General features: G+C 44.1%; 2 protein-coding genes across 2 annotated transcripts in view; both read right to left on the bottom strand.

Annotated features, from left to right (window-relative positions):
* Positions 1-14847, bottom strand: part of LOC143767452 (uncharacterized) — a 43998-nt gene extending 29151 nt beyond the window's left edge. The window contains exons 1-8 of the mRNA XM_077255792.1: positions 14501-14847; positions 14294-14417; positions 14117-14214; positions 7575-7724; positions 6100-6279; positions 5892-6015; positions 5715-5812; positions 5435-5525 (exon numbers count right to left, since the gene is read on the bottom strand). Of these exons, the coding sequence (XP_077111907.1) occupies positions 5435-5525; positions 5715-5812; positions 5892-6015; positions 6100-6279; positions 7575-7724; positions 14117-14214; positions 14294-14417; positions 14501-14524 (889 nt within the window). The 5' untranslated portion in view covers positions 14525-14847. The remainder of the gene's footprint in view (positions 1-5434; positions 5526-5714; positions 5813-5891; positions 6016-6099; positions 6280-7574; positions 7725-14116; positions 14215-14293; positions 14418-14500) is intronic.
* LOC143767471 (uncharacterized) overlaps positions 1-21083 on the bottom strand; it is a 432524-nt gene that overhangs the window by 168301 nt on the left and 243140 nt on the right. The gene's annotated exons all lie outside the window — the stretch shown is intronic.

The following is a 21083-nucleotide window of genomic DNA, read 5'->3' as shown; positions in this document are numbered from 1 at the left end:
GGTGTAGTTTATTAATGTAACAACTGCTTGCACAATCAGTCCTCACCTATGAATTGATTACTTTTATTGATAGTGTTATTTCCTTTAGACATCTGATGGGAGTTATTGGGTTAGCAGACCAGGCCTACCTATGATTTGTTATGATTGTACATGTTACTGTTTCTGACTGTTTGGGTACACCTGTGTTATTTTACAGGGGTGTATTTGCCCTTAGTCTGGTTTCTTTAAATAGACCCTCCACTTAAAAGCCTTAAAGGGATAAGTAATTGTCAAACCCGACTGTTTTCTTATTGTCTTTGTGTGTCCTCAAATCTGTTCTCTGATATTGTTTATTAGTATTATATCAAAAGTTATAATAAATATCAAAGTTTGATTTTCTATTATTTGCTTCTGATATTCTTATAGTCCTCACGGATCTATGATATATACATAGGCACATGGATGCTGTAAAGTTCCTGACCTAGTGAGACTATTCTCTTTGTGGTCATATAAATACACCATACCTGTCTGTCGTTCTGTCCCACGCCATAATCCATGTCTGGGGGAAAAACAGTTTTCAACCTGGACGGTGCCAAGATGCGACCGTCCAGGCTGAGAACCATTGGTGACTGAACTGCTGCGAGCGTAGCCTTTGTGACTGGCGGTGACGTCATCGATGTTACCTCCAGTCACTGAGGCTCCGTTTCCAGTCGGGCTGAGCTGCAGTGACCTCGGTGACATCCCCGCTAGCACCGTGAGAGTTTCAGGCAGGTATGGTATATTGTTGTTTTTTATTTTAGTTTTATTACAGGAGAACGAGGGCTTCGGTGGAATTAGATGAGGTTGTAAGTATGGTTTAATTGAGATTCTAAAAGGAGTATGCGTCATTTTTTTCAATTAAAGGACTTTATTCTTGGTGTCTATGTTTTCATACAGTATGACTATGTGGTTAGTAATGGGGGCATCTTATTGACGCCTCTCCATTACTAACCTCTGGGCTTGATGTCACCGGACAATACAAAGGTGACATCAACCTCCCCAACTATCACACCACCTGCCACTGCTACAGGGCAAGTGGGAAGTATTGGGCATAGCGCCATCTAATAGATGTGCCTTTTTTGTGGCTGCTATCTTTAGGCTGGGGGGGCCATATCCATGGCCCCTTACCAGCCTGAGAATACCAGCCCCCAGCTGTCTGCTTTACCAAGGCTGCTTGTCAAAAATGAGGGGGATCTCATGCCATTTTTTTTAATTATTTAAAAATCATTTAAATAATTTAAATAATTAAAAAACGGCATGGGGACCTATCTATTCTTGATAACTAGCCTTGCTGAAGCTGACAGCTTATGGTTGCAGCCCCCAGCTGTGAGTTTTGCCTGGCTGGTTAACAAAAATACAGGAGAACCTAAGCGGGTTTTTTTTAATTATTTATTTACAGCGCAGGAGCGGCTAATAAATACTCCCATCCACCGCTTCTGCTCTCTCTGTTATTAGCAGCAGCAGGTGTTAGATCATGGAAGCAGTTGTCCCATTAGCTGACACCAGTTACCGAAGGTAAATTTTATACCTCCGGTCACAGCTGCGTGCTCACGCTGTCTTTTGACAGCGTGGGAATCGAGCTCTCTGATCAGCGGGGATGGTTTCACAGCCGATCAGAAGCGGTGTTTGCCGCGCTGTCATGCACATGACAGGGCAGCAAACACTGGATGTTCGGGCCCCCCATTCAAGTGAATGGGGTCTGGGTTCGGGTCCAGGTACTGTTCTGGTACCCGAAATTTTTGTAACTGTTCGGCCAAACCCGCCGGACCCGAACATCCAGATGTCCGCCCATCTCTAGTTATTACTACATAAAGTGACTCATGTCAGATCTGGAATATGGGGCCTGGTTAGGAACAAAACTTGGTGAGGAAAATAGAGATTAAATGAGAGGATCTTGTGCAATAACTGTAGACAAGAACTGTGACATCTCTGGGTAATTATAGTGTGTGACCTGATAGCTCTCAGCTATCCAAACTACTGTAGCCCCAGGGACAGCGATGATAATGTGTGCAAACTGTAAAGCGCTGCGAAATATGTTAGCGCTATATAAAAATAAAGATTATTATTATTTATTATAGAGAGAACTTTTCAACATAGTGCAATAAACCGGAGTTGCACTCATTTATGATGGACCATTGGAGCTCCTACAAGTCCTGACTAGAAAGGTAGAAAAAGTATTAGTGCTTCCAGCTTCAGGAGAGATTGTGCAGTAATTATCATTCCTTAGGATCAAAAAGGTGTAATGTTTTTTCCATGCAGTGTAAGAGGGTCAGTGGTAACATACTGGAGGGGAGGTATGCTTCACTGAGTTTATTAGCTTCAGTGACATGAACCTGGAAGTTTGCTCCAGCATGTTATGTGCCAAGAGGATTTAATTGACCATGACAAGGCCAGGTTTTTTGTGAACAGCTAAAGAGCTGGGTGGGATGACTGTTCAATATACCTCCACCCTATGGTGTGGTCCAAAAGGTCAAGGGTTAGCCTCTGGACTCATTCAGAGTTCTGTGTATTCTGAAGGTGAACTGACCTCCAGAGCTGTGCTCTTGATAAACAGAGCTGAGCCCTGTTTTCTGAGCAGGTGGACCCCAGAGTAATAAGGACTGAAATGAGTGCTGTTCATTTCTGCCAACAAGACTGAATGTGTCGATTTTGTTTTGGACTGGTTTATGAAGCATGTTTTTAATTTACTATGTGAAGATTTAAATGAACAGCATACCTCTGACTACCTTGTTAAGCAGCCAAGTGAGCCGGTTGGTGGAGGATGTAGGCAAGATTCCCAGGAAACAAGTGTGACAGCTGTGGACAAACTGCATGTCTTGGGTGAAGGTGGCTATTAGGACCGAAGAGCGGTAGGACAAAATGGAGAAGCTGATCAAGCACCTGGTCCAAGTGCAGCAACAGCAAGTTCAGCAACAACAGCTAGCAAAACTGGAAGTGAATAAACTGTTGGTGCAGCTGCACCAGAGCAACAGGAGGTGCTTAAAGAACGGATGGAACTCCTCACAGATGCAGTCCGTGGCAGGGCAACCACCCCATCCTCAAGTTCAGGTGATGACTCACACGTCCGGAAGGCGGTAAGACATGCCATGCAAAAGATGACACCTGGGGGCGATGTTGAGGCATTTTTGGCTGTGTTTAAAAGGGTCACAGAGCAGGAGAAGCTGCTGTTGGAGCTGTGGGCGGAGGTGCTGGCGCCCTATCTATCTGGCAAACCCCATAAAGCTTATTATTACCTTGCCTTACGGCATGCAAAGGAGTATGCCAAACTAAAGACTGAAATATTGAAATACTTAGGAGTAACTTTGTCTTTCAGGGCACAATGAGTCTACCACTAGGTGTATTTCGAGAACAAACCTCCACCCTGCTCTCAAATGTTTGACTTGCTAAATCTTGTCCAGAAGTGGTTGCAGCCAGAGTCCTCCACCCCAGCTCAGAGGATCAAGGGTGTTGTTATGGATAGATTTATTCACCCCATTCCTAGACCGGTGAAGACCTGGGTTAGCCAGGGAGACCCTTGAAATGCGGACAACCTGTATGGCCTAGTAGAAAGCTACAAGGTGGTCGAGAAGTCATTAAGAAAACCAGATGCCAATGCACTCCCATACTGGGGGTACCCAAAAGTAGACTGACTCTCAAAAAAGGAGTACTAGAGGCACCAATGGGGGGCATCCAAGGTCCCAAAAAGTCTGCTGAGGGGTTACAAAGGGTTGGGGTTAAGGACTTAATTTGTTGGCCACTTTCCAGAGGGCCATGGACCAGGTCCTAGAAAAGTTATCTGCAGAAGGTCTAGGCAGTACTGGATGCGCTGAGGAAGGCGAGGTTTACCATAACACAAAAAAGTGCACCACGGGGAAGGAGGAGGCCATATATCGTCAGTAGGAGCGAAATCAAGCTGCAGGAGAATACAATGTAGGCAAATCCAAAATTGGCTGTAACCAATCTCCATGAAACAGGTTAGGACTTTTCTAGGAATTGTGGGATGTTATCAGTGGTTCATCCTGAATTTTGCCATGAGAGCTGCACCCTTGAACGACAACCTGAAGGGTACAAAAGTAATCAATGGCCAAGTGGACGTCCAAAGCGGAGGACACTTTCCAGTAGTTGAAGCTAGTCCTGTGTAAAAAGCCAATCTTGGTCGAGCCGAACTTCAAGAAAGAGTTTGTGGTCCAGACGGATGCTTCAGAAGTCGGGTTGGGAGCCGTGTTGTCACAAGAAATAAATGAGTAGGAACATCCAATCCTATACCTAAGTAGGAAACTCTCATCCTGAAAGAAGAATTATGCCATTGTGAAAAAAGAATGCATAGTAATCAAATGGGCGAGTGACACATTGAAGTACTAACTGTTGGGCTGAAAGTTCAGGTTAGTGTCAGATCATGTGCCCCTGAGATATATAAGGGAAAAGGAAGGGAAGAATGCCAGGGTGACTAGGAGGTTTTTAGCGCCCCAGAACTTCAGCTTCCATGTGAAGCATAGGTAAAAAAAACTGCATGCTAACGCAGATGGCCTGTTGAAGCTTCCCTGTCTAGTGACTAAAGGTGCCACAACCCCTGGCTTTGGGCAGAGGGGGATATGTAAGAGGGTAACTGGTAATTTACTGGAGGGGAGATATGTTTCACTGAGATTATTAGTTTCAGTGATATGAACCTGGAAGTTTGCTCCAGCGTGTTATGTGCTGAGAGTGGTTAATCGGCCATGATAGGGCCAGGTTTTTTGTGAACAGCTAAAGAGCTGGGTAGGTTGGCTGTTCACCATATCTCCACCCTAGGGGATGGTCCAGAAGGTAAAAGGTTAGCCTTTGTACTCAAAGTTTTATGTGTTCTGAAGGTGAACTGACTTCCAGAGCTGTGCTCTTCTAAAACAAAGCTGAACCAGACCCAGGAGTAATGAGGACTGTAATGACTTATCAAGACTGAATATGTCTATTTTGTTTTGGACTGGTTTATGGACAATGTTTTAATAAACCAGGTGAAGATTTATATGAAAAGCACTTCTCTGACTACCTCATTAAGCAGCCGAATGAGCCGATCTACCACAGTAGTTTATCGAGAGCTCTTTGAAGTTAAAAGGTAGTTAAAAGGTACTATTCTCACCGAAACTGATAAAGGATAAAGGGAAACTTTGCTGTTATTGTACAGAAATTCATATTTGGCCAAGATTAAAAAGTTACTCTACTAATAAGGGGGAAATTTTATTTTCTGGCCTCATAAATTCAACAATGCATGACTCCACTGCAAGTTCTTATATAAATGCTCAAGCTAGTAGGGACAGTTTTGGGTAGAGGTCCATGCACTGGTCTAGTGGCAGAATGGTGACCTTTAGTTGTGATACCACTGGACAAGACCGCCGATACAGCAGTGTCAGCCAGTGACAGAGAATAATCTATGACTTCTCTGCCTCTAGAGGTTACTACTCACCTGGGTTATGATCTGTAGGAATCACCCCTTTACACCGCTCATCTCCCCTCACATATGTCTCTGCCGTATTAATATTGGTCAGATCTGCACACTGAAACAAATGTTGTAAACGTCACAGACAGATGGAGAAATCACATCTATGATCAGCTCTATTCCTTCCATCTCCACCGTTCTCATTACACAACTATAAAACAGAATACTGGTGGATAAAACAAGACTGAGCACAAGACCTTCACAGCCATCTACACATCATAGGGGAGATCTCATGACACCCATGTACCTGATGATCCTGAGGAATATTAAGAATTTCTTGTTCACAGTCCTGTGGAAGAAAAGGACGGGGACATCTCTCTGTTGTTGTCCTCTTAATAGGTAAAACTTGAGGAAACACAAACAATAAGTGAATTAATTCCTTACATACAGATAATTATAGACCGTGTGTATTTAGTCCTATTACCTGGTGATGTGAGGGGCTGGGGAACCTCCATCATGACGTCCTTGTACAGATCTTTGTGTCCTTCCAAATACTCCCACTCCTCCATGGAGAAATAGATGGTGACATCCTGACACCTTATAGGAACCTGATACATAAAATGATACAGTCACCTAAAATGATCACTTCATAGCATTACTGTATAATGTCCCAGCATTCCCTGCAGTATCACCTCTCCAGTCAGCAGCTCAATCATCTTGTAGGTGAGTTCTAGGATCTTCTGGTCATTGATGTCCTCATGTATTTGGGAGTAAGATGGAGGTCTTGTGATTGGGCTCAGGGGTCTTCTCCATCCCTCAGACACAGGGGCCTGACAGTGCTCACTGGAGGTCTTCTTCACTACTGTGTAATCCTGGTTATGGAGAGACACAATAACCCCTTTCCGATATCGGGCATGATAGTACGTCGATGTCAGGCACCCTTCCTTTGATGTGGGCTCTGGAGGTGAGCCCACATCTTTTCGGGCACATGTCAGCAGTTTTGAACAGCTGACATGTGCCGCTAACAGCTGCGGGAGGAATTCTGATCCTCCCGCAGCTGTTAACCCATTAAATGTCGCTGTCAAACTCTGACAGCAGCATTTAACGCGCACTTTGGACCACCGGGCCGGAAATCATGGCATGACAAACAAAAGTCTCCTGCATACCTCTATCCTCTATGGTTGTCACTGCCTGTTTGCTATGACCGCAACCCACCCGATCATTGCCTGTATGTAGCAGAGCAAATCGAGTTATGGCAGCTTCAAGTCTCCCATGGAGACTAGTGAAGCATGCCAAAAGTAAAACAAAATGTTTTTAAAAATGTAAAAAAAATTTAAAAATACAAAAGTTCAAATCACCCCCCTTTCACCCCATTCATAATAAAACAACAAAAAAAATCAAACATACACATATTTGGTATTGCCAAGTTCAGAATCTATCAATTTAAAAAAATTGATTAACCTGATTGCTAAACAGCGAAGCGAGAAAAAAAGGTAAAACGACAGAATTACGTTTTTTTTCTCACCACAACATTGCATTAAAATGCAATAATGGACAACCAAAAGATCGCGTCGACACCAAAATGGTATCATTAAAAACATCAGCTCGGTGAACAAAAAATAAGCCCTAACCCAACCTGAGATCACGAAAATGGAGATGCTACGGGTATCGGAAATTGGCGTAATTTTTTTTTTTTTTAACAGAGTTTGGATACTTTTTTTTATCATTTACATAAAAAAAGAACCTAGGCATGTATGTTTTGTGTCTATGAACTCGTAATGACCTGGGTAATCATAATGGCAGGTCAGTTTTAGCATTTAGTGAACATAGTAAAAAAGCAAAACAAAAAATTACTGTGGGATTGCACTTTTTTTTTTCAATTTCACGCCACTTGGAATTTTTTCCTGTTTTCCAGTACACGATATGTTTAAACCAATGGTGTCGTTCAAAAGTAAAACTCGTCCCGCAAAAAACAAGCCCTCACATGGCCATATTGACGGAAAAATAAAAAAGTTATGGTTCTGGGAACAAGGGAGCAAAAAAAAAAAAAATGAAGGGGTTAATACATCTCACTACAGACATTTCCAGTCGTCACCTCTCCAGTTCTGTCCATCTGTTATTCCCATAGATAAGAATGATGTAATGTGACGTCATCAGAATCTCTCACCTTTCCAGTAAGCCGGAAGAGGATCTCTAGGGTGAGGTGTAATATCCTCTCCACCATCTTGTGCCTGTCCCTATCCATCCTTGACTGGTCAATCAGGAAAATTCTCTTATATAGAAGATCTCCACTAAGAGAATCTAATACTGTAGGAACCTGAAATGGAAGAAGATGAGCCGACGTAATATCATAGGTGTCAGGGATACATCCTATAACTAATACCAGCTGACTGTATTTCTATAATAGCGTGCATGTGCAAATACCTCTACCATACATTTGCAAATGCAGGGATGTAACATGTTCAATGGTTATGGCTCAGAGGCCAAACACAGCTAATAAGCATTTACCAAATGAACTGAAGGAACACCTTGGAAGATGAATAGTGAAGCTTACGGGGATGAGCGCCCATCCCTGGGAGAGTAAGACTCCACTTCTCACACTCAGTTGTACATTCAACTATTACAGTGCTCTGACAATAAGCTAAGCGCACCACTCAGCCAGCTCACACATCCACACACTTCCTCACTTCTCGCAGCCACAGCTCCCTATTTTGATACATCCTAATGCACATGTACAGCTAACTTTTAGACAACCAACAAATAAAGTAGTGCTAGAGCATGAAAATATGAAATATATGACATTTGAATTGCATTACTGTCCTAGAAAATTGGAAAAATGAGAAAACTTTGTGCATAAATTGGCCAATTGATGTGTACCAGCAGCCACGACAAAGCAATTCCCATTGCTGGGAAACTACCTAATGTGAATCCTCGCTTAGGCTGAAGCCTACATTTATATGGGACAGTAGGATCCTGCTGTAATTAAAAATGCCTGAGGCTGAGGGGTGGAGTGCTCAGTCAGAGAGCCTAGGAGTAGCCATCTCCATACGTAACAACAAATAAAGTAGGGCACACCTCAGCCAGCTCACACATCCACACTGCACTTCTCGCAGCCACCACAGGCCATTTTGGTAGGCCACAAAGACAACTGCCCTGAATGACACCCTAATACCCATGTACAGCTAACTTTTAGAAGCACCTGATAGGTACTGATATGTATTTGGAAGTCGTCTTGCTACACTCATCAGGAGAGCTTTAAACTAGAACAGCATGGGAAGGGAAGCAAATGGCCAGAAAAAGCCATACACCTGACAAGTACTATTGAGAACTCTGGTATTAGAAGTGGAAAGGAAGAACAAAGACACAAACATCTAAATAATAAAAATATTAGAGAAAGAAGCCGATCACAAACTAAAATGTTTCTATACGAATGCACAAAGTATGGGCAACAAACAAGGAGAATTGGAACTACTAACGCAGGAAAAGAAATATGATGTCATTGGAATCACTGAAACATGGTGGGACGATACACATGATTGGAATACAAGGCTAGAAGGATGCAACTTATTTGCACAAAACAGGCTTGATAAACAAGGAGGAGGTATCGCATTGTATGTTAGAAAAGCGTATATCTGCACAGAGATTGAAGCTTCAGAGACTGGGAGTTCTGTGGAAGTTGGGTAAGAATACAATGAGAGAACAATGGAAAGGAGACCATTGTAGGCATTTACTACAGGCCACCTGTGCAAGCTGAAGATATGGATGAACTGTTTATGCATCAAATGGCCAAGTTCTCCAAAAAACATGACATAGTTGTCATGGGAGATTTCAACTATCCAGACATTTGTTGGGAATCTCTCTCAGGCAAAACTAAAGGTACCGTCACACTAGGCGATATCGCCAGCGATCCGTGACGTTGCAGCGACCTGGATAGCGATATCGCTGTATTTGACACGCAGCAGCGATCTGGATCCCGCTGTGAAATTGCTGGTCGCTGCTAGAAGGTCTGCACTTTATTTGGTCGCTAGGTCGCCGTGTATCGCCGTGTTTGACAGCAAAAGCAAGGATACCAGCGATATTTTACACTGGTAACCAGGGTAAACATCGGGTTACTAAGCGCAGGGCCGCGCTTAGTAACCCGATGTTTACCCTGGTTACCAGCGTAAAAGTTAAAAAAACAAACAGCACATACTCACCAGCGCGTCCCCCAGCCTCTGCTTCCTGACACTGACTGAGCGCCGGCCCTAAACTGAAAGTGAAAGCACAGCGGTGACGTCACCGCTGTGCTGTTAGGGCCGGAGCTCAGTCAGTGTCAGGAAGCAGACGCTGGGGGACGCGCTGGTGAGTATGTGCTGTTTGTTTTTTTTAACTTTTACGCTGGTAACCAGGGTAAACATCGGGTTACTAAGCGTGGCCCTGCGCTTAGCAACCCGATGCTTACCCTGGTTACCCGGGGACCTCGGCATCGTTGGTCGCTGGAGAGCGGTCTGTGTGACAGCTCTCCAGCGACCAAACAGCGACGCTGCAGCGATCGGCATTGCTGTCGCTATCGCTGCAGCGTCGCTTAATGTGACGGTACCTTAACAGGTCAAGCAAATTCTTATCCTCTCTTGCTGATAATTTTATCTTCCAAAAGGTAGGAGAGAAAACAAGGGGATCTGCTACCTTGGATCTAATCCTTGTAAACAGGGAGGAAATGGTTAAGGAGGTAAGAGTGGCTGGGACCCTAGGAGGCAGCGACCATGCTATTTTAGAATTTTGGATAACTAGAGGAGGAAGACCTGTGAAGACTCAGACATCAAGGTTAGATTTCAGAAAGGCAGATTTTAAGGGACTCCGAAAGAGAAGTGGATATCCTTCAGGGCAAAAATGTCCAGGAAGGTTGGGAAAGCACAACGGTTAATAACTCCGAAAAGAGGGAAGAATAGGAAGCATTTAAGGAAACCAGGATGGATGAACACAGAAATTAAACACATGCTAAAAAGGAAGAAAGAAATGTTTATCAAATGGAAAGAGGGAGGCATGTCTCAAGAAGACTATAATGCTGTCTGCAGAACCTGTAGGGCACGAATCAGATTATCTAAAGCTGACAATGAATTAAGGCTTGCAAGAGATGTCAAAAGCAATAAAAAAGGATTTGGGGGATATATCAAAAGTAAAAGAAAAGTCAAAGATGCTATAGCATTTTTACAGGATGGAAATGATAAAATGGTAAGAAAGGATGGTGAGAAGGCCGAACTTTTAAATTCCTACTTTACATCTGTTTTGACTCAGAAAGGAAATGGAACATCAACTGATATTCACTGTCTTATTAAGGGAATAGAAGAATCCAGGATATCTATAAACAGAACGATAGCGAGGAAACACTTAGCTAACATAAATAAATTAAAGTCTCCAGGTCCAGATGAATTACACCCTAGAGTACTGAAGGAGATAGCAGAAGAAATTTTTGAACCACTCTCCATAATCTTTGAAAATTCTGGGAGAACAGGAGGAGTCCCAGAAGACTGGAGAAGAGCAAATGTTGTTCCTATCTTCAAAAAGGGGAAGAAGGTGGACCCAGGGAACTATAGACCGGTGAGTCTGACTTCTATACCAGGAAAGATATTTGAACAAATTATTAAACAACATGTATGTAAGTACCTGGATAAGAATGAAGTGATTAACCAGAGACAGCATGGGTTTGTAACTAATAAGTCATGTCAGACTAACTTAATTTCCTTCTATGACAGAATCACTGACTGGGTGGATCAGGGAAATGCGGTATAGTATATCTTAACTTCAGCAAAGCATTTGACAAAGTATCTCACACCATCCTTATTGAAAAAATGACTAAGTATGGAATGGACAAGGCAACTGTTAGGTGGATTCATAACTGGCTTAGTGATCGGACCCAAAGAGTGGTCATAAATGGCTGCACATCCAGTTGGAAGAATGTTTCAAAAGGGGTACCACAGCGCTCTGTCCTGGGCCCTGTATTGTTCAACATCTTTACAATGATTTAGATGAAGGAATTGAGCGTAAACTGATTACATTTGCTGATGACACAAAGCTAGGAGGGATAGCTAATACTAGAGAAGAGAGAGGATTCAAAAAGATATAAATAAACTGGAGCAGTGGGCAGCAACTAACAGAATGGGTTTTAACAAGGAAAAATGAAAAGTACTACATCTGGGCAATAAAAATGAAAAAAAGCATATACAGAATGGGAGGAATAGGGCTAAGCAACAGCACATGTGAAAAAGACTTGGGTATACTAATAGATCACAGACTGAACATGAGTCAATAATGTGAGGCCGCAGCAAAAAAGGCAAATGCAATTCTGGGATGTATTAACAGAAGCATACAGTCTAGATCACGCGAAGTCATTATTGTCCTCTACTCCTCTTTGGTCAGACCTCATCTGGAATACTGTGTCCAGTTTTGGGCACCACATTTTAAAAAAGACATCAACAAAATGGAGCAAGTTCAGAGAAAAGCAAACAGAATGGTGACCGGTCTGCAAACCATGACCTATGAGGAATGTTTACAGGATTTAGGAATGTTTAGCTTGCAAAAAAGAAGACTGAGAGGAGACTTAATAGCTGTCTACAAATATCTCAAGGGCTGTCACATTCTAGAAGGATCATCTTTATTCTCGTTTGCGCAACGAAAGACTAGAAGCAATGGGATGAAACTGAATGGGAGGGGACACAGATTAGGTATTAGAAAAAACTTTTTGACAGTTAGGGTGATCAACGAGTGGAACAGGCTGCCACGAGAGGTGATGAGTTCTCCTTCAATGGAAGTCTTCAAACAAAGGCTGGACAGACATGTGTCTGGGATGATTTAGTGAATCCTGCTTTGAGCAGGGGGTTGGACCAGATGACTCAGGAGGTCCCTTCCATCTCTACCATTCTATGATTCTACTATGCTTACCCTTTTACTTTACTTTTCTTCTTTGAGTTTTTGGATACATTTAGAGCAGCAAGGAGCAAGCTTATTAAACATTAGATTTGATATAGAAAAAAATAAAGCTCAATGCTAAAGAAAAAAAAGGCCCTAAAAATTATAATGATATAAAGATTTACACACAAAGCAAGAACAGCACAAAGATAAACGGGTTAAATACAGAAACATTTTACGGATTGAACCTTCTGGCGGAAGAGATCACAGCAGAAAATTAGAAAAGACATACAATTCACGTCGTCTCTACTGGATCTGACAATGAGATTTTCTGGAAGAGATTTCATAGTTCTCAGGTGAGAGGAGGATGGCTAATTGTATGCACAGAAAGATGGCACAAAGACTTGATATTATATTTCTGTGGTTTTGTGAGGTAGCCAGGGTGGTAGTCCTAGTGAGCGGCTACTGTATTCCCACACCCTAGCACCCCGCAAAGAAAACATTATGTCCCGCTTGATGTGGGGAGTGGGAGTATTGCACAAAACTCATGTTTGCGTTTGTAGATCCTGCTGATCCCATAGTCCCATCTCCGGATGATATCAAACACTCAGGAACAGACACCGTATTCCGCATTAACAGTGTAACTTTACTTGATAACAAACAATCCATGACAGTTTCAGTACAGCACAAATTCATGTTTTCAGCCTGAGCTTTCCATCTCACTGCTGGCTCCTCTAGCCTCTGAGATGCTTGTCCTGGCTCTGGGGTCCCCATATTCCTGCGCCCACTTTTCCATACTGGCTCCCACTCCGGCTCCCTTTCACTGGGAGATGATAAAGGTTCCTCTGTTCTGATTCGAGCCATAGGCCCCAGATTCTCTAAGGGATAGCATCGTACCAAGTGGCGGCTGACCGCATACAGCTTTTCCCAAGCGTTCTGTGCCTTTCCATACTGTCTGGCCTGTTCTGCCTTTTCCTAAATCACTCTCCAGCAATTTCTTACTAAAGCCCCCGTCTCACTAAGCGAGATCGCTAGCGAGATCGCTGCTGAGTCACAAGTTTTGTGACGCAACAGCGACCTCAGTAGCGATCTCGCTATGTGTGACACGTAGCAGCGACCAGGCCCCTGCTGTGAGATCGCTGGTCGTGTCGGAATGGCCTGGACCTTTTTTTGATCGTTGAGGTCCCGCTGGGTAGCACACATCGCTGTGTTTGACACCTTACCAACGACCTCGTTGATGACTCAGACACTGAATCGTCATAATAGCTCCCATGTGACATCGTTGTACAGGTCACTACAGGTCGCTGGTGAGATGTCAAACAGTGAGATCGCAGCAGCGATCGTTGGGAAGATCTCACTGTTTGACATCTCACCAGCGACCACATAGCGACGCAGCAACGATCCCTAACAGGTCGTATCGTTGTCGGGATCGCTTTAGCGTCGCTAAGTGAGCCGGGGCCTTTAACGTTACAACTATAATACAGTACTGTACACTGCTCTCACTGACTGTTAGAGAATCAGGAAGTATACCACTGACAAACTTACTCACACTTCCCCGCCCACATTGGAAATCCCCTTATTTCCTAGACTATTCCTATACTGGCACCCTAGTTTTCCTGACTATTGTACCCCACTATACTAAACCCAATCCTATCCTAATTTATAACTACCCTCTTATCTTATCCTTCACATCTTTCTCTAATCACTAGGCATAAAAGACATTTAATTGCAATCTAATACTGGTGGATAAAACAAGACTGAGCACAAGGCCTTCACAATTGTCTACACATCATAGGGGAGATCTCATGACACCTCTCTATTTACCTGATGATCCTGAGGAACATTAAGATTTTCTTGTTCACAGTCCTGTGGAAGAAGATGACGGGGACATCTCTCTGGTGTTGTCCTCTTAAAAGATAAAACTTGAGGAAACACAAACAGGGAATGCATTAAATCTTTACATACAGATAATTATAGGCCATGTGTATTTAGTCTTATTACCTGGTGATGTGAGGGGCTGGGGAACCTCCATCATGACATCCCTGTAGAGATCTTTATGTCGTTCTAAATACTCCCACTCCTCCATGGAGAAATAGACGGTGACATCCTGACACCTTATAGGCACCTTATACATAAAATGATACAGTCAACCCCCTGATCCGTTCATAGTGTTACTATACAATGTCCCAGCATTCCCAGCAATGTCACCTCTCCAGTCAGCTGCTCAATCATCTTGTAGGTGAGTTCTAGGATCTTCTGGTCATTGATGTCCTCATGTATAAGGGGATGAGGTGGAGGTCTGGTGATTGGGCTCAGGGGTCTTTCCCGTTCCTCAGACACAGGGTCCTGACAGCGCTCACTAGAGGTCTTCCTTACTCCTGTGTAATCCTGGTTATGGAGAGACACATTAACCCCTTTCCGACATAGGGCATGATAGTACGTCAATGTCGGGCACCCTTCGTTTGATGTGGGCTCCGGAAGTGAGCCCACATCTTTTCAGGCACATGTCAGCTGTTTTGACCAGCTGACATGTGTCGCTAACAGCCAAGGGAGGAATTGCGATCCTCCCGCAGCTGTTAACCCATTAAAGGGACTCTGTCACCTGAATTTGGAGGGAACAATTTTCAGCCATAGGGGCGGGGTTTTCGGGTGTTTGATTCACCCTTTCCTTACCCGCTGTCTGCATGCTGGCTACAATATTGGATTGAAGTTCATTCTTTGTCCTCCATAGTACACGCCTGCGTAAGGCAAGATTGCCTTGTGCAGGCATGTACTACAGAGGACAGAGAATGAACTTCAATCCAATATTGCAGCCAGCATGCAGCCAGCAGGTAAGGAAAGGGAATCAAACACCCGAAAACCCCGCCCCTATGGCTGAAAATTGTTCCCTCCAAATTCAGGTGACAGAGTCCCTTTAAATGTCGCTGTCAAACTCTGACAGCAGCATTTAACGCGCGTTTCGGACCATCGGGATGGAAATCCCACCTATCAGTGACCCCGTCACGTGATCGCGGGTCATCAATGGTTCGGAATGGAAAAAAAAAGTCTCCTGCATACCTCTATCCTATATGGTTGTCACTGCCTGATTGCTATGACTGCCGCCCACCTGATCATCGCCTGTATGTAGCATAGTCAATCGAGTTATGGTATCTTCAAATCTCCCATGGAGATTATTGAAGCATGCCAAAAGAAAAACAAATGTTTTTTAAAAATATTTAAAAAAATTAAAAAATATAAAAGTTCAAATCACCCCCTTTCGCCTCATTCAAAAGAAAACAACAACAAAAAAATCAAACATACACATATTTGGTATTGCCGGGTTCATAATCGGACGATCAATCAATTAAAAAAAATTTATTAATTTGGTCGCTAAACGGCGTAGCGAGAAAAAAAGTTAAAATGTCAGAATTATGTTTTTTTGGTCACCACGACAATGCATTAAAACACAATAATGGGCAATCAAAGACCGTATCTACACCAAAATGGTATCATTAAAAACGTCAGCTCGGTACGCAAAAAATAAGCCCTCACCCAACCTGAGATCATGAAAAATGGAGACGCTACAGGTATCGGAAAATTGCGCATTTTTTTTTTTTTTTAAGTTTTTTTCACCATTTAGATAAAAAAAAGAACCTAGACATGTTTGGTGTCTATGAACTGGAGAATCATAATGGCAGGTCAGTTTTAGCATTTAGTGAACATAGTAAAAAAGCAAAACAAAAAAATAACTGTGGGATTGCACTTTTTTTTGCAATTTCACGTCACTTGGAATTTTTCTTTCCTGTTTTCCAATACACGATATGTTAAAACCAAAGGTGTTGTTCAAAAGTAAGACTGGTCCCGCAAAAAACAAGCCCTCATATGGCCATATTGACGGAAAAATAAAAAAGTTATGGCTCTGGGAAGAAGGGAAGCAAAAAACGAAAATGAAGGGGTTAATACATCTCACTACAGACATTTCCAGAATCATCACCTCTCCAGTTCTGTCCATCTGTTATTCCCATAGATAAGAGTAATGTAATGTGACGTCATCAGATTCTCTCACCTCTCCAGTAAGCCGGAAGAGGATCTCTAGGGTGACATGTAATATCCTCTCCACCATCTTGTGCCTGTCACTAGCCATCCTTGACTGGTCAATCAGGAAAATTCTCTTATATATAAGATCTCCACTAAGAGAATCTAATACTGTTGGAACCTTAATGGGAAGAAGATGAGCCAATGTAATATCATAGGTGTCAGGGATACATCCTATAACTAATATCAGCTGACTGTATTTCTATAATAGCGTGCATGTGCAAATACCTCTACCATACATTTGCAAATGCAGGGATGTAACATGTTCAATGGTTATGGCTCAGAGGCCAAACACAGCTAATAAGCATTTACCAATGTAAGCGTAAATAATTCACGTCGTCTCTACTGGATCTGACAATGAGATTTTCTGGAGGAGATTTCATAGGTCTCAGGTGAGAGGAGGATGGCTAATTTTATGCACAGAAAGATGGCGCAAAGACTTGATATTATATTTCTGTGGTTTGGTGAGGTAGCCAGGGTGGTAGTCCTAGTGAGCGGCTGCTGTGTTCCCACACCCCGGCACCCCACAAAGAAAACCTCTCGTGTCTCCCCTTTTCCTCATAGTTTGTAAGCTTGCGAGCAGGGCCCTCATTCCTCCTAGTATCTGTTTTGAACTGTGATTTCTGTTAGGCTGTAATGTCTATTGTCTGTACAAGTCCCCTCTATAAGTTGTAAAGCGCTGCGGAATATGTTGGCGCTATATAAATAAAAATTATTATTATTATTATTATATAATGTCCCGCTTGATGTGGGAAGTGGGAGTATTGCACAAAACTCACGTTTGGATTTGCAGATCCTGCTGATCCCATAGTCCCATCTCCGGATGATGTCAAACACTCAGGAACAGACACCGTATTCCGCATTAACAGTGTAACTTTACTTGATAACAAACAATCCATGACAGTTTCAGTACAGCACAAGTTCATGTTTTCAGCCTGAGCTTTCCATCTCACTGCTGGCTCCTCTAGCATCTGAGATGCTCGTCCTGGCTCTGGGGTCCCCATATTCCTGCGCACAGTTTTCCGTACTGGTTCCCACTCCGGCTCCCTTTCACTGGGAGATGATAAAGGTTCCTCTGTCCTGATTTGAGCCATAGGCCCCGGATTCTCTAAGCTAAGGGATAGCATCGTACCAAGTGGTGGCTGACCGCATACAGCTTTTCCCAAGCGTTCTGTGCCTTTCCATACTGTCTGGCCTGTTCTGTTCACTCTCCAGCAATTTCTTACTTAACGTTACAACTATAATACAGTACTGTACACTGCTCTCACTGACTGTAAGGGTATGTGTACACGTTCAGGTATGCTTCAGGCTTTGGTCAGGATTTTATGCAGGTAAAATCCTGACCAAAAATGCACCTGAGGTCACTGGCCGGTCACCTGCGGTGTTCCTGCATGTTCTGCTCATTGTAGCAACATGCTGCGTTCTGAAAAAACGCACCGCATGTGCGTTTTTGCGGGAAAAACGCATGCGTTTTTTAACGCACAGTGGAGACAGGATTTCTTCTTAAATCCCCTCCACTATGCTGTAACATCTGGACGCTGCGTTTTTGACGCTGCGGCTCAGCGCTGCGTCAAAAACGCAGCGTTTCCTGAAAGTGGACACATACCCTTAGGCTAGGTTCACATTGCGTTAGGGCAATCCGTTTAGCGCTAGCGCTAGCGGATTGCGCTAACGCAATGTTTATTTAGGGGCCGTGTTAGGGGTCGCGTTAACGTCCCCACTCTCGCAGATCCCCGATCTGCGAGAGCGGGGAACGGACCTCGGGCGCGCCGCGGACGCTGCAAGCAGCGTCCGAGGCGCGTCACAGAAGAACGGCACATCACTAGCGCGAGCCAAAAAAGGCACGCGCTAGTGATGCGCTGCAGGAGAAATTTACATTGCTGTCAATGGGCACGCTAACGGACCCGTTGCACGGCGTTAATTGCGACATTTTCGCCGTGCAACGCTGTCCGTTAGCGTGCACACATTAACGCAATGTGAACCCAGCCTTAGAGAATCAGGAAGTATCCCACTGACAAACTCACTCACTCTTACCCCTCCCACTTTGGAAATCCCCTTATTTCCTAGACTATTCCTATACTGGCACCCTAGTTTTCCTGACTCTACTGTGCCCCACTATACTAAACCCAATCGTATCCTAATTTATAGCTACCCTCTTATCTTATCCTTCACATCTTTATCTAATCACTAAGCATAAATGACATTTAATTAGTATATAATACCATTAAGCGAATACAGTAACGATCATAAAATTCTATGCAGCAGCACATAGTATAACAGTGACTATTAGCACACATTTAATACTTACACTGTTTAGAGAGGGAGAGGCACATGACAGCCTCTGTCACACCCTTACAGTTACCCAATGCTGAAAATCCTTGGTAAGTCAATCAGAAAAAAATTTCTTCTATAGAAGATCTCCACTGAGAGGATCCGATATTGCAGAAATCTGAATAGGGAAAAGATGAGCCGATGTAATATCATAAATAATCCAACGCAATAATACAATTATTGGAGATAATAAAAGGGGAAGTATATCAGAAGATAGAACTTGTAAATGTTGTATTCCCTCTTGTCTTGCATGGACTGGAAAATATGTTGAATTGCTGACTAAGACATCCTGTTCATGCTCCCAAGCATCGGCTATGTTGGCCACGACCTCTGCAACGGACTGACTGTAGGAATTGCAAGTTCTTTGGGACGGAGCAGGAATTAAGAAACTGATGTGGGACCCAAGCAGTGGTGGTGTTTTTATTATTTTAAAACATTCTTTTTAAGTAAACTGTAAAGGCTCCCATACACATCAGACTAAAGTCGGCTGAAATTGCAGATGATGTCAGGTGAGAGAAGGATCTGGCATTTGAATTTCAGAAGATGGTCCATAGTTCTCCCTGGAGATAAGCCTCTCACTTATACGGGGGAGTTGGGAGAGAAAGCTGTCAGCATGATCGTTTGGCTGACAGCTATCTAGTGTGTTTGGGGCCAACAGCATTACACTGACACGCAGAGATAGTACACTGCAGTGCATCACCAAAGCAAACAGAGGCTTGTATGTTGTATGATTGCACTAATGAGGATTGTTGAAAAAAGTCTAAAAAATGCTTTATAAAGGGAACCTGTCACTAGGATTATGCTGAGTAACCTACAGAAAGCTTCAAGCAGGGCCACCATCATGGCATTACTGCCCTTACTGGTATATGGGGCCCAGTGAGCAAAGGGGGCCATAGTGGGCCCCCCATGTTCTGCTCACTGGGCCCCGGCGGCATGATTCTGCTGGTGCAGTTGGAGCGCCCCCACACCGCCGCAGGGCCCAGGGGTACCCGGAGCCGGGCCACTAGGTCTCAGTCCTGGGGTTGTCACGGTGGCTAGACCCGGTCCGTGGCCCTGTGTGTCAGTGGGGGACGTCCGGTGCAATAAGTGGTGTTGTAACGGTGCAGTTGTGGGGTGCAGGTCGCGATAAATAACGAGGACACCAGGTTGCAGTCTCTTTACCTCTTTACTGGAGATCTCTGAGTCCTCAGTCCAGAATACGGTTCACCAGGCTGCGCAAGTCCGGCCGGTCCAATGGCACCTCCAGAGTTCACTTCACAGGTGGAAATCGGTGCCTTCCTTCTTAGCGCTATGTGTTGTAGTCCTTCCCTGCTGTGCTTACGGAAAGTACCCCACAACTGTTGTGTCTGTTTCTTAAGTTCCCTCACAACTCGATTAAATGATGTTCTTCTAATAGTCCGTCCCTTCCTGATGTTACAGTTAGAACGGCACCCGTTTGTCGGGTAGGCCTGGAGTTCTTCCGGGACCCTAGAGACGCCCCTCTCCCGCAATTGCCTCCCAAGACTTCATAGGTGATATGTGTTAGACAGCCCGCCTTAAACTGACTGTCCTGCCGCTGTTTAGAGTATTGCTTGAAGCTGGATGTTATAATACTCCCTCGGCGTTCCGGCCACCGGTAGTGCGCCTCAGTAGAGTGTTGCTCCGGTCTTACAGCACGACCCCTACTGGAATTCTCCTATTGCTTGATCTCGTTTCTCACTCAGCACAATCTATCTCGCTTCTAGTCCTTTCTTGGGTCCCGCCGCTTCCCGGAGCTGGCGCGGACCCGTTACGTTCTTTTCAATGCCAAGCCTCTTTCAGGATCCCACCCCTGACAGAGACCCTACTGTCTCTTCCTCCACAACACCCTCTGCCACTAGGTGTTGCTTCGTCCAATCCAGTCAGCTTCTGATCTAACTTCCTGCCTGACCCCCAGTTTACCCACTATGGTGGGGAGTGGCCTAATGAATAGAACCCTTAGCTCCCCCCGGAGGCCCGGCTGTGAAATGTATTGGTGTCTGTGATACCTGATCAGATGAACTCCTTCAGTGCCATCGGACGCACCATAGCTCCCCATAGTGGCGGAGCCACAGTACTGCAACGACCAGGACTCTGGGGCGCTGCACTGTAACTGAACTTGCCGCACAGGTTCAATCACAGGCTGGCAGCTTACGTCAGCGGGCATGTCGCTGACGCATGACGTCATTGTCATTCACCAGCGAATCCGCGCTTGAAATGACTGGATGGGATGATGCTGTTGGCCTGCGACCAGGTAAGAAGAAAGTGTTTTTTTTATTCAAAGCGGCAAGCCGCAATATGTTTAGGCTGCAAGATAGAGACACATAGACTATGTGTCTCCATCCTGCCCCATGATTCTGCAACGTGACATGATGCTGGATCACGGGGC

Source organism: Ranitomeya variabilis, chromosome 4, assembly GCF_051348905.1.
Source record: "Ranitomeya variabilis isolate aRanVar5 chromosome 4, aRanVar5.hap1, whole genome shotgun sequence".
In the NCBI taxonomy this organism is placed as follows: Eukaryota; Metazoa; Chordata; class Amphibia; order Anura; family Dendrobatidae; genus Ranitomeya; species Ranitomeya variabilis.
The sequence above is the reverse complement of the archived record's forward strand: the minus strand, read 5'-3'. Positions and strand labels throughout refer to the sequence as shown.